Source organism: Talpa europaea (assembly GCF_964194135.1).
Source record: "Talpa europaea genome assembly, chromosome: 6".
In the NCBI taxonomy this organism is placed as follows: Eukaryota; Metazoa; Chordata; class Mammalia; order Eulipotyphla; family Talpidae; genus Talpa; species Talpa europaea.
In genome coordinates this window covers 74,999,350-75,012,610 of record NC_140072.1, presented here as the reverse complement: position 1 = coordinate 75,012,610, position 13,261 = coordinate 74,999,350, and the positions used below count along the sequence as shown (strand labels likewise).

The 13,261-nt window shown below is 39.5% G+C and overlaps 1 protein-coding gene across 2 annotated transcripts in view; it reads left to right on the top strand.

The window, feature by feature from the left end:
• Positions 1-810: 810 nt before the first annotated feature.
• Positions 811-13,261, top strand: part of XPO4 (exportin 4) — a gene marked incomplete at both ends in the record, with an annotated part of 115,910 nt that continues 103,459 nt past the window's right edge. For both annotated transcript variants that reach the window (XM_084235210.1, XM_084235209.1), the window contains one exon: positions 811-879. In XM_084235210.1, the coding sequence (XP_084091336.1) occupies positions 811-879 (69 nt within the window). The remainder of the gene's footprint in view (positions 880-13,261) is intronic.

The following is a 13,261-nucleotide window of genomic DNA, read 5'->3' as shown; positions in this document are numbered from 1 at the left end:
ACACCACTATTTTGAATTCTTTAAACACGACAAAACTAGTGGCTACTGAGTTCTTACTGGATTCACGAAACGAAGTGGTCAAGCTTAGGGTTCCCATTTTTCTCACTCCAAGAGACAGCCCTTAGTTGAGGGAAGGGCAAGATAAAAGGATGGATTTTCCTGCTAGGATCTTGTCCTTTCTACTGTTCAAGTAAGTTTGGACACATCTTTTGCGGGACCTCCACTAAGAGACCAAATGTACCATTCAAGCAACACTTCTTTTTAAGGCAAGGAGGAACAGGGAGGTAGGAGGCATAAGGAAGATGTTTTTAAAGGCGGCGCACGCAGGAAAAAGAGCGGCTCCAGGTCAGAGCCTACACTTCGTGGCGCTTAGAAAGGAAAAGAACAGCCTAGGTAGACTAGCGGGTGAAGAGACAGCTCCCCCTCCACCGAGAGCGCAGGAAGAGCGCCAGGGGTGCCTCGGCCTCGGGGGGAGCGAGGCCCGCGCCTAGGCGCCGCCGGTACGCATGCGCGACCCGGAGTCGCGGCGCCCGCCCCGCGCGGCCGTCACGGTCTGCGCCATCCCCGCGTCTGCCCGGCGCGGAGCTTCGGGCCTCCACACCCGAGTCCGGCGGCCCCGCTTGCGCTCTCCGCCTCCCCTGCCTGCCAGACTCCGCCGGCTTTGCAGTCCCCGCGGCGGTCGCGACGTCGGCGTCGGCCGCGCTGCTTCGGCTGCGGGGCGCGCTTGCAGCCCGGGGTCGCGGCGGCGATTGGCCGGCCGCGGCGCCCGCTCCCATAATGCAGCGCATGGCGCGTCATTGAAGAGAGACCATGATGGCGGCGGCGCTGGGGCCCCCAGAAGTGATCGCTCAGCTGGAGAACGCAGCCAAAGTTCTGATGGTGAGTACGCCGCGCCCCCGCGTCCCGGCAGTCGCGGGTGTCGGGCGGCCTTGCAGGGCTAGGCCTGGCTGCCCACTGGGCTGCGACCCGCGAGGGTCTCCAGGGAGCCCCGGAGGTGGAGGAGGAGGAGGTGGCGGTGGCGTGGCGCAGAATTCTCCATCCTTTCCTCCTGCCTTTAGTCCCTGCTTTCTGGGGCTCCCCCTTTTCCCTATATCTCTGGCACCCCAGCAGGACGGCGGGTTAGGGTAGTGTAGAAGGAAGGCTTCCTGTGCCACGGTCTTCGATTTACACCCTGCTAGGCGGACTGGGTCCAGAGCGAGCACAGGGAGCTAGGTCGGGTCATCTCCGCAGAGCTTGGTAGGGGGCTGTTTGCGCGCAGCTGAGGAGTTGGTGCCAAGAGGGAAGAGGTGGCCTACCCGGGTACTGTTAGCAATCCTTGTTTCCTTCTTGTATTCGGATCCCCGAGAGCTTTTTCTGTTCTGCAGTCACCTCGGGTAACCCAGCCGGCAACACGTGGAAGGACCGGCAGGAGACAGGGAGGGGGATCTTTGGGACCAAGGTCATTGGGGCAAAACTTGGTCCAGTATCTCTCTGTGGGTCGCGTCTTAAGGAGAGCTGTGTCTAGGGTGCATATGTTGACTTCATTCTTAACACTGTACAATAAACCGTTTGATGAGTGGATTATTTACCCAGGGAGTTTGAGGAGGCCAAGTGAAAGGATAAAAAACATTCCACTAAGGAATAGAAGTAAGAATAAACTATTTCAGTTGCTCAGTGAACTGTGTGTTTTTATTTGCTGGTTCAGTTTTGCTTTTATAAATTATGATTACCGTGTTTGTAGTGTTTTTTTTTTTTTAAATGCAAAGTTTAGAGGCTCATTTGATTGCTTGAGTTGATTCACCCTTTCTAAGAATTGAATGTAGCGAGTCTTGTTACCTTTATGGTCTCTCTCTCCCCCCCCCCCATTTTTTTTTTGGTGTTTGGGTTCTATGTTGCAGCATCCCACCCATAAATTCATGAACAAATTCTATCATATTTTGTAGTTCCATTTATTAAGTTCTGTTTTCACACACAACATTAGATAACTCATGAGATTTAGCTCATGAAATTCAAAGTCCAATAAAAAGCAGAATTTACTTGGTTCATCATGAGCAAAGTTAAATGAATCGTTTTGTCACAAAACTGAATAATGTTTTCAGACTTTTTCAAGTTAAGCCCAGGAAAAAAACTACCTCATTAGTATCCCTCATAATATGTACAAAGATCTTAAAATCCCTGACATGAGAGCACGTGCTGAAAAACCGGAACATTTTCTAGGAGCTAAGTGCTCTATTTTCATTAGACTCTGGAAGGAGTATGTGACCTAAAAACACTGCATTAGTTCTTACATTGACAAGGTAAAATTAATATCTTTTTATCTTTAGCCTGAATATTAGCCTTTCTCTTTGCCAGTACCTCTCCCCTTTCCTAGCAAAGTTACTTTTATCATATATGAGAGTAGATGAGAAGATAGTAGTAAGTACTGTTTATTACATTGCCACATATTATGCTTGATATATTTTATACTTTATTAATTATCATAATAGCTTTACAAGGTTGAGAGAGTTTGAGTGGTTGAATTAGATTTAGAACTGAGATCTAAGGGTGAGTGAGTCTCTTTCCACTCTGCCACTTCTTAAATATGTGATAAAGATATTCAGTTACATTTTCTCCCCTTAATTGATGTAACATTAGTTTATAACACTGTATATGATTTCAGGGAGTAAATTTCACACATCCCCCCTCCAGACATATGTCACCACACCACACTATTTACATACTTCTAAATCATTCCAGAAAAGACTATTTGAGAAAAATGTTATTAAAAGTAGAAAATTTTTGGAAATTTCTACATATCTTCAACAATGTCTCAGTATCAGTTACTGTGTTATTTCTCATATGAAAGCTACATTCTGGTTTATTAATAGTAATAGTTCAGGGCCTCCCAGGTGGCACAGCGGTTGAGCGCTGGGTTGCGAAGCTGCCCACAGCCTCTGCAGTGCTGGTTCGATCCCCGGCTGCTCCCCAACCACCGGAGGAGGGTCCCACATGGCGTGCAGACCTCTCCTGCCGCCCGCTGCCCCCCTCAGCAGTGTATTTCAGTCCTTCTGCCTACTCTGCTCCCTGCTCTGGCTCTGGTGAATTCTCTCACCCTCCTGCGCTTCTGACTGTACCCAGTGCTTGTAAATAAATTAAAAAAAAAAAAATAGTAATAGTTCACATTGTTGTAAGGTTCTGTGCCAAACACATATATTACCTTATTTAATCTTTAATAAGATGTTGTTTTCTTTTTCTAGACTAAGGAAGTCAAACATGTAGATGCTACGTAATTTACTCATTTTTTTTTAAAGATTTATTTATTTTCATACAAGAACCGGGGTACAGGCCAGATGCGCAGGAGGGTGAGAAGATTCACCAGAGACAGAGTGGGGAACAGAACAGGCAGACTGACGAAATACACTGCTGAGGGGAGCAGCGGGCGAGACAGGAGAGGTCTGCTGCGCCATGTGGGATTCTCACAGGCCAGCAGGGATCCCACCCACCCTGCAGAGGCTAAGGCTCTCAACCCCCTGCCCCACCAGGGAGGCCCTACTCATTTTTTTCAAAGATTTATTTATGCATACAAGAACTGGGGTACAGATCAGAGGTGTCGGGGGTAAGAAGATTCACCGGAGATAGAGTGGGAAACAGAACAGGCAGATTGACCGAAATACACTGTTGAGGGGAGCAGCAGGAGAGACAGGAGAGGTCTGCCTGCCATGTGGGATCGAACTCGTGCTGCAGGGGCTGCAGATTGCTTCATAGTGCGTTGCTTAACTCCTTGTGTCACCAGGGAGGCCCTACTCAATTTTTTAGAAATTTATTTTTTTATAGTCAAAAGGCAGCTTTATTATAAAAAGAGAAGGAAAGTAAAGGATGCTTACACAGACACAAGCGGGCAGAAAGAGTTGCCCCGTGAGAGGGACAGGTTTGTTAAACGAAAGGCCTGCATGGTCACAGGCAGGCAGCCTTGACAGAAGAGCTGCCTCTGCTGATTTGCAAAGGTTAGTGAAGAGAAATACCGGCATAGTCACAGGTGGGCAGGAGAGCTGCTGCCATTTACTTAACTCTTAAAGGAAACTGGTAGAGTTGGGACTCCAACTCATATCTGTTTATTACTGTAGTGTCTGTGGTTCTTAACCTGTAGGTCGTGGGACTAGAACATGATTAAATCACTTTGAAATATTTAAGATAACAAAGCTCTTACAATTATTAAGCATTAGTGTATTTTTTTCAAGTGGGTGGTTTTAGCATTTATTCACCTGTGAGTCTAAGGAAAGCTTGTTTATAGACAATTGCTCTGTTGTGTAATTGTTAAGTTTTGAGAATAATTAATGAGGTAAATAATTATTGACATCTTGTACAATTATTTTATTTTTCCAATTGGTAGTCCATTTAGTTCATGAAAATTAGAGTTTTAGTGTGTAGAACAATCTCAAGATAATCTTTTAATATTGTGGTCTTATGGAGTCCACATTGGATATGAGAAGCAAAATTTGGGTGCATACATACTTTTTTGGTATGGGATCGATAACATTCATCAGGTTCTCTCAGGAAATAGAGACCATGAAATATAATAACCTAGTCTAAGCATTCTCCCTTCCATTCTGCAGATGGGGAAACTGAGGTTCAAAGAGGTAGAAGTGACTTGCCAAAGGTAGGTCACAAAGCAAATCTAGTGATAATACTGATTCAGAACCCAATGACCAGTCTCCTGTTTCTGAACTCTTAAAATTTTTATTCAACCATATTGCTTCTCAAAGTCAGTGTAAATATAACATCATAAAAATTGCATTTGATTACTTGATGAGAAATTTCTAAATGTGTTTTTAGATATTGCAGTTGTTTCACTGTGAGCCCCTGTTTTATCAATCTTAATAGGTTATTGGGTAAGCTGTCAAATAAAACATACACAAAAAAGACATTTATGCATTTCATAGGTCTCAATATAAAGTAGTAATGGGGCTTATTTTCTGTCGATGCGTGTACATACTTCTTAATCTTCTAAGTCAAGACAGTGAGTGTGTTTTATGTACAAGGTATTAGCTAGAAAATAAATGTGAAAGTAAATAAATTAGAATGAGGAAGAATTGTGGTAAATTAGTAACAGTATGCAGGTGAAGTTACCTGTTCAGAAAAAAACCGCAGACAAAGGTCCTGAAAGTTCGTTTAAATAGATCCTGAAAATTTCTTTTCAAGATTCCAGTAGCTGGCCATTTATATACTCTCAGATTAAGTGAAGTCCACCACACAGAACATTCTCATCAGTGATAATACTGTGTTAGCTTTGACTGTGTTGGTAAGTTCACTTACAACCTGAACAATTGATTTGGTAGTTATATTTTATGATATTTAAAAGATATAACTAATACTGAGATATATTTTCAAGCATATTAACACACAACTGTATAGAATGAAGTGAGTCTCCTTCTTTTCCCTTTCCCCCGCTCTCAGTCCATTTTCCTAAGTGATCCATATCAAGTTTAAATATACTTTGAACTTTTTTCCTATACATCTACAATATATATTAGTTTTTTTTAACATAAATAATGCAAACGTTCTTGATTTTAAAAATTCTTAGAGATGTCTTTCTAAATGATGAATTCATTTTGTACAGGAAGGAATATAGGGGAAAGCGCCTGTTCCCTTTCTTTAGAAACTGTTTCTTGTGTGTCCATATTGAAAATCTCTTAAGCATATAAGAGCATACATACATCACTTTGAAAATTATTTTTTTACACAAATGATATATGATCCATATCTTCCCGAAATTTTCTTTGTTTAATCCCATTATGGGTGAATTTTACCTGGGCTGTGTGTGTGAGAGAGAGAGAAACAGAAAGAGAAAGGAGAGAGAGAATAGATGTAAAATGTAGGATGTTTTGATTTTAGAAACTTTATATAAAGAAAAAGTTTAGTATTCTTTTTTGGTATTAATATTGCATTGTTTGAACCATAAACCCAGAGTGCTTTATTTGTGTTCTTGAATTTTCTTGGCTTTTTCCCCTGGCTCTCTTGGTCTTCTTGGGAGTATGTACAGTGATAATAGAAAATAGTGCAGAGCACATATGTTAACTGATACGATAAGGTAATATGTTGTTTTAAAACAAGAATAGGTTTTATTTTTTTTTACATATTTTATTTATTTATTATTTTTTAAAAAATAATAAATTTTATTTTTATATTCCCCCATACAATTGCAAACCCCCCATTCTGACCCGAATCCCTCCCCTCCCGCCCCCCACCCCCCAAAAAGTGTCTCTGGTAAAACAAGAATAGGTTTTAATATGTCTAAATCCAACTTCAATAAAAGGGATTCAAATTGTTTTTTCATAGTTTTTAATTGTGAAATTTGGTTACTATTTTGATAGCATCTTCTATTGCAGTTCAGTGAAAAGGATGAGTCTAAAGAAAGCTAGGATAAGAAGGGGATATAGTAGTCTTAATTTTTTTTTAATGCCAGAAGTAACTCTTGTTAGAGGCGAGTGAATGTATATTTGGGGGGAGCTAGGAATTGTCCCAAAACAATTTGGATAAGCCCATACTTTCTCAATATTTGTCTTGAAAATTAAGAGATTTAATTCTTTTTGTTTGTGTTTTTTTGAGATAAAATTCACATAACATGAAATAAATGAACCACGTTTCCCCCACCACCCTTCCTTATTATTATTATTTTTTATTTATACAAGAACCGGGTGTGGGAGGGTGAGAGGATTCACGAGAGACAGAGCAGGGAACAGAACAGGCAGACTGAAGAAATACACTGCTGAGGGGAGCAGCGGGAGAGACAAGAGAGGTCTGCTTGCCATGTGGGTTGCTCCGAGGCCAGCGGGGATAGAACCGGCACTGCCGAAGCTGCGGACAGCTTCTCAGTGCGGCGCTCAAGCCGCCTGCGCCACCAGGGAGGCCCCCCTTTATTATTACCTTCCTCCTTCCTTCTTAACTTCAGAGCCCTCACAGCAATTTTGTCTATTTTTTTGTATTTTACATTGTTAAATTGTCTGCTGTGTAAATACCTATTGTTTGTTTTTGTCATCCTGACGTGCTTTACTACATCCTGACGTGCTTTACTACCTGTAATTCCCTTGAACTCCCTCCATTTTGCTATAAATGACTGATTTTCATGTTTCATTGGGGCAGAGTAGTATTCCATAGTGTGCATGTACCACATATTCTTGTCTATTGGTGAACATTAAGGCTGCTTCCATGTCCTGGCTATTGTGCTGCATTAAACATTGTAGAGAATATGGTTTATTCATTGATGGGTTTATGTTCTTTGGATAGAAGCCAAGCTTGCTGGGTTGTACTGTATTTTCATTTTTAGTTTTTTAAGATAAATGTAAATGGTTTTCCAGATTGCCTGTACCTGTTAACATTCCCACTAATAATACCTTAGGGTTCCTCTTTCTCTGCCTTCTCTCTAGCATTATGTTATTGGGGATCTTTTTTATACATGTCTTTCTCACATGTTTGAGATGGTATCTCATCATGGTTTTTTTTTTTTGTTTTTTTTTTAAGGATTTATTTATACAAGCACTGGGTACAGTCAGAAGCGCGGGAGGGTGAGAGAATTCACCAGAGCCAGAGCAGGGAGCAGAGCAGGCAGAGGGGCAAAATACACTGCTGAGGGGAGCAGTGGGCGGCAGGAGAGGTCTGCATGCCATGTGGGACTTTCGCCTGGGGGGCTGCAGGCAGCTTCACAGCCCAGTGCTCAACCACTGTGCCACCAGGGGAGGCCCTCTCATCATGGTTTTAACCTTCATCTATCTTATTGGAAATGATGATGAATATTTTTTGGTTTTGTCGGCTTTCTGGATGTATTCCTTGGTGAGTTGTTTGTAGCTGCTGCCCATCTATTGGGTTCTTTTTCTGTTGTTGAATTGTGTGAGTTTTTTATATATCTTGGATGGTAACCCCATGTCAGTTACATGTTGTGAATATTTTCTTCTGTTCCAATATTTTGTTGTACAAAAGTTTTTTGACTTGAGGTAATCTCAACTGTTTATTTTGCTATTATTTTCCTTACCATAGGAGCCAGTCACCAAAAACATCTTTATTGTTGATGTCATGGAATATATTGCCAATGTTTTCTTCTATGTATTTTATTGTTGTCTCATCTTAATCTTTATTCCATTTGAAATTTATTTTTGTGTATGGAGTTAGAGAGTAACCTAACTCATTCTTTTATGTGTGGCCTTCCAATTTCCCAGCACCATTTATTAAAGAGACTCTTTTCCCATTGTATGGTAGTAGCTCCTTTATCATAGGTTAGACACTGATGTGTGTGTGGCTTTATTTCTATTCCATTGATCCACACAGCTGATTTTGTGCCAATACTATATTATTTTTAATACCACTGGTTTATAGTAAAGTTTGAATTTAGGTAATATGATGCTTTAATTTCTCTCCTTTTTCTCAGGATTAATTTTGCTAGTTGAGACCTTTTGTGGATCCATGTAAATTTCAATATATTTTGTTCAATTTCTTTGGAAAACATAGGTATAGTGATGGGGAGTCGTGTTAAACTTACATATCACTTTAGGCAGGATGAGTCATTTTGACTATTTTGATTCTCCCCATCAGTGAGCATAGGATGTCCTCCTTCTCCTTTTGTCACTATCTAAGTCCTTTAATAATATCTTGCAGTTCTTATATGAATCTTTCACCTTAGGTTAATTCTGAGGTGTTTGATTCTTTCTGAAACAATTGTAAATGGGGTTATTGTCTTAATTTCTTTTTTTTCCTCTCATTTGTTTTGTATACAACTCTACATTATTGCTTATTTTAATAATTAACATTTTTATTTTTTACATCATTTTTCACTTTTAGGCAATATTTGCTTCCCCCCACCCCCTCAGGTGTAGTCCCCATAGAATTTCCTTCACCAGTGAACCATCACCTCAGTCCCCTATGCTCCTCCTTCCCTCTGATCCCTCTCCCACCTCCTCCCCTGCAGGATGTCACTGATTTATAATTGTTTTGCTTTGTTGTGCTTTGTACTGTTACTGTTTTTTTACACTGATGTCTTACTTGGTTCCTCTATATTCCTGCTATAAGTGAAACCATCCAATATTTTTCTTTTTCCTTCTGGCTTATTTCACTGAGCATAATTCCTTCTAGCTCCATCCACGTTGCTGCGAATGGCATGAGTTTATATTTTTTGATTGCTGAATAATATTCCACTGTGTATATATACCACATCTTCCTGATCCAGTCATCTATTTTTGGGCATCTGGGTTGTTTCCAGGTTTTACCTATGGTAAATAGTGCTGCAGTAAACATAGGGGCACAGGTGCTCTTTTGGATCAATGTTTTTGTGTCCTTTGGGTAGATCCCTAGAGTGGAATTGTCAGGTCATATGGCAGCTCCATTTTTAGTAGACTGAGGAACCTTCAGGCAGCTTTCCTTAGTGGTTGGACCAGTTTCCACTCCCATCAGCAATGTAGGAGAGTTCCTTTTTCACCACATCCTCGCCAACATTTGTTGTTGCTCGTTTTTTTACTCTGTGCCATTTTTACTGGTGTAAGGTGGTATCTCAATGTGGTTTTGATTTGCATTTCCCTGATTATAAGGGATGTTGAACATTTTTTTCCTATGCCTTTTGAACGCTTGCATTTCCTCTTTGGAGAAATGTCTTTTAAGTTCTTCTGCCCATTTCTTGACTGGATTGTTCACTTTGTTTTTGTTGAGTTGTGTGAGTTCTTTGTATATCTTTGTGATCAGTCCCTTACCAGTTGTATGGATGCAAAAAATTTTTCCCAGTCAGTGGGGTGTCTCTTTGTTTTGGTTAATGTCTCTTTTGCTGTACAGAAGCTTTTAGCTTCATGTAATCCCAGGTGTTTATCTTTTCCTTAAATTTCTTTGCTTTGGGTGATGAGTTTTTAAAGGTATTACTGAGATGTATGTCTTGTAGTGTTTTACCTATGTTTTCTTCTATAATTTTATGGTTTCAGGTCTTATGTCCAGTTCTTTTATCCATTTTGAGTTGATTTTTGTGCACGGTGAGAGGTAGTGGTCTAGTTTCATTTTTTTGTATGTGGTGGTCTAGTTTTCCCAGCACCATTTACTGAACAAATTGTCCATCTTCCATTTTGTATTCTTATTCTTTGCTCCTTTGTCACAGATTAGTTGTCCATATAAGTGTGGCTTTATTTCTGGAGTCTGTTTGGTTCCATTGGTCTAACGCTGTAGATTTTTGTACTTTTTTTTTAAATTTGCCACTTTGCTGTATTCATCTATTTCTATTAGATTTTTGGTGGAATCCTAAGGGTTTTCTATGTATATCATCTGTGAATAGTGATGTTTTCACTTCTTTTCTGACTTGGATTCCTTTTATTTCCTGTTTTTGTTTGGCAGCTCTGACCACAAAACCTCTACTACTAAGTTAAAAAGAAGTAATGACAGAGGGCATCCTTGCTATCACTTTTTACCACTAAGTTTTAGATTGACTATTGGCTTGTAATGTATGACCTTTATTATATTGAGGTAGTTTCCTTCTATTCCGATCTTGTTTAGAATGGGTGGTGTCTCTTATCAATGCTGTTTCTGCATCTATTGATACAATATTAATTCTAAACCATAATATACCCATTTTAATATAAGGTTATTTCTCTCCAGTCTTTGGCTAATGCAATTTTAGAAAGATGATCTGTCTTTATTTTGTGGTTTTGTAGCAGTCACTAGGGACTTTTTTAGAAAACAGTAAGACCGTGACCTAATCAAATGGTACCTGACCAAAATCACCCTGTTCTTATATTTAAAAAACATGGGAAATTATTAAAATTGAGGACTTGAATGGCAGTATAACTTAGAGCATCTGGAGCCAGACTCTGGATTCTTAGCTCTACTTCTTACTAGCTAGGTGCCATTTAGTGAGTCTTTTAATCTCCAAGTATCTGTTTCTTCATCTCTTCAATAGGAAAATAATAATACTGACCTTACGGAGTTAGTGGAAGATGAAATGGTTTTTACTTTACATTCAAAGTGTAGTGCTTGGCACATAGTAAGTGCTGTATAAATGTTAGTTATTTTGTATCTTGCTGTATTAAATAACAAAACATCAAAGCACGTAAATCAAGGTAACCTTTTAATCACTCAATAAATATTTGAGTTAATTAAATTTCCTCTAGAGTAGTGCTGATAGAACATTTCCATATCTACACTTTCCAGTATGGTAGCCAGTAACTACAGGTACCTATTGCACCTGAAATGTGACTAGTGCAATGAGGAACTGGATTTTTAATTTTAATTTAAATAGCCACGTGTGGGTAGTGACTTACCATATTGGGCAGCACAGGCCTGGTGTCTGTATGTCTCTTTGCAGTCATCTTTTCATTTGTAATTACTGAGTCCAGATTTCAAATAATTCTTATAGGCTTTATTATTACTTCTGGCTGTTGAATTCCCCCTGTCAGTATTGATTCTAGATATAAATGAATCTTTAATATGTTTTCTTTTATTATTCTGATTCTTTTTCTTGCTCTAGAATGATCAAAATACTACTTTTGAAAATATTGATGGTGGGCCTTCCCGGTGGCGCAGTGGTTGAGTGCTGGGTTGCAAAGCTGCCCTCAGCCTCTGCAGCATCAGTTCGATCCCCGGCCACGGGGCTAGGGTTGCACATGGCACACAGACCTCCCCTGCCACCCGCTGCTCCCCTTGACAGTGTACTTCAGTTCTTCTGCCTGTTCTTCTCCCTGCTCCCTGCTCTGGCTCTGGTGAATTCTCTCGCCCTCCCGTCCTTCTGACTGTACCCAGTGCTTGTATAAATAAATGAATAAATCTTTAAAAAAGAAAAGAAAATATTGATGGTATGTAATATTGATGAAGAGAAGATGGCCATATTCTTGGTTTCACAATTATAAATCATTTTCATTTTTAGATTAATAAACAATCAGCATGATCAAGACAGTGAATTTTTCATCACCTTTATATGCACACTATCTTTAAATTTTGTCCACTTATGAACTATATCAAATACATTTTTTTACACAGATATAGAAGAGTAAAGAATACTTGATTTTAGTGAATCAAGTTGATTCAGGTTCTTGTCATAAAATATTCGGTAATGAAATAATGTAATGACTGGATGAGAATATGTATTTCCTTTTGTCCCTCAAATTATATTATTCTTTCATTGATTCATGAGTTTGAGAAAATTCATCTAGGGCAGGGTCTCTCAGCATTGTCACTGTTGATGTTTTGGGCAGGGTAATTCTCTGTTGTTGTCAGCTGGCCTGTGCATGGTAGGATGTTGAGCAGCGTACATACCCTTTATGCACTAGTTGCCAATAGCACTCCCCAGTTGTGGCAACCAAAAATGTCTCCAGACATTGTTAGATGTCCTTTGGGGGACAAAATTGCCTCAGTTGAGACCCACTGATCTAGAATATCATCATCTGAAGACTAAGAGTCTGAGATTACACTTGCATGATCAATTTTACCATTATTGATAGTCTGCTCATTAACTTTATGCAATTCTAGGAATATATCATTTTCTATCTCTTGTCCAGTGTGATAGCCACTAGCCACATGTGACTCTTGAGTACTTGAAATGTGCCTAGTGCAACTAAGGAACTAAAATTTTAACTTAATTTGATTTAAATAGCCGTATGTGGCTAATGACTATGAATTGAGCAGTACTGGATTGCTGCTGTAGATCATTTTGCGTTCATCTTCTGATAGCATCTCATAATTATAAGCTCTCTTGTTGGTTTTCTTTGTCATTATGAGTGGGAAAAAAATGAATTCTTAACACTGCCCAATGAAATATTTTTAAAAGAGATTACAAAAAATGATGTCTTCAAGTTTCTTTTATACCTTCTTGAAAGATCATGCTGTACTTTGAGCACTGTGGTTTAAAAAAAAAAATGAGGAATAGTATTGATAATTTATTTTGCTGTTGCATCTCTTTTTCCCGGTGCTTTCATCATATCTTGTTTTTGAATTTTGTTATTATTTTAGTCTTAACATAGTTGGGAATAATTCATGAGTTCTGATGAAGTAATCCTTAACATGATGAAATAGCAAGACTTTTCATGATATAGAAAGTTAGTGATAGTTAACAAAAATCTGCAAAGAGCTGATGAGACTCAACAACAACAAAGAAAATAATCCAGTCAAAAAATGGGCAGAAGAGCTAAAAAGAAACTTCTCTGAAGAGGAAATGCAAATGGCCAACAGGCATATGAAAAAATGTTCAACATCACTTGTCATCAGGGAAATGCAAATCAAAACTACCATGAGATACCATCTTACACCAGTGAGAATGGCACATATTAAAAAAACTAGCAACAACAAATGT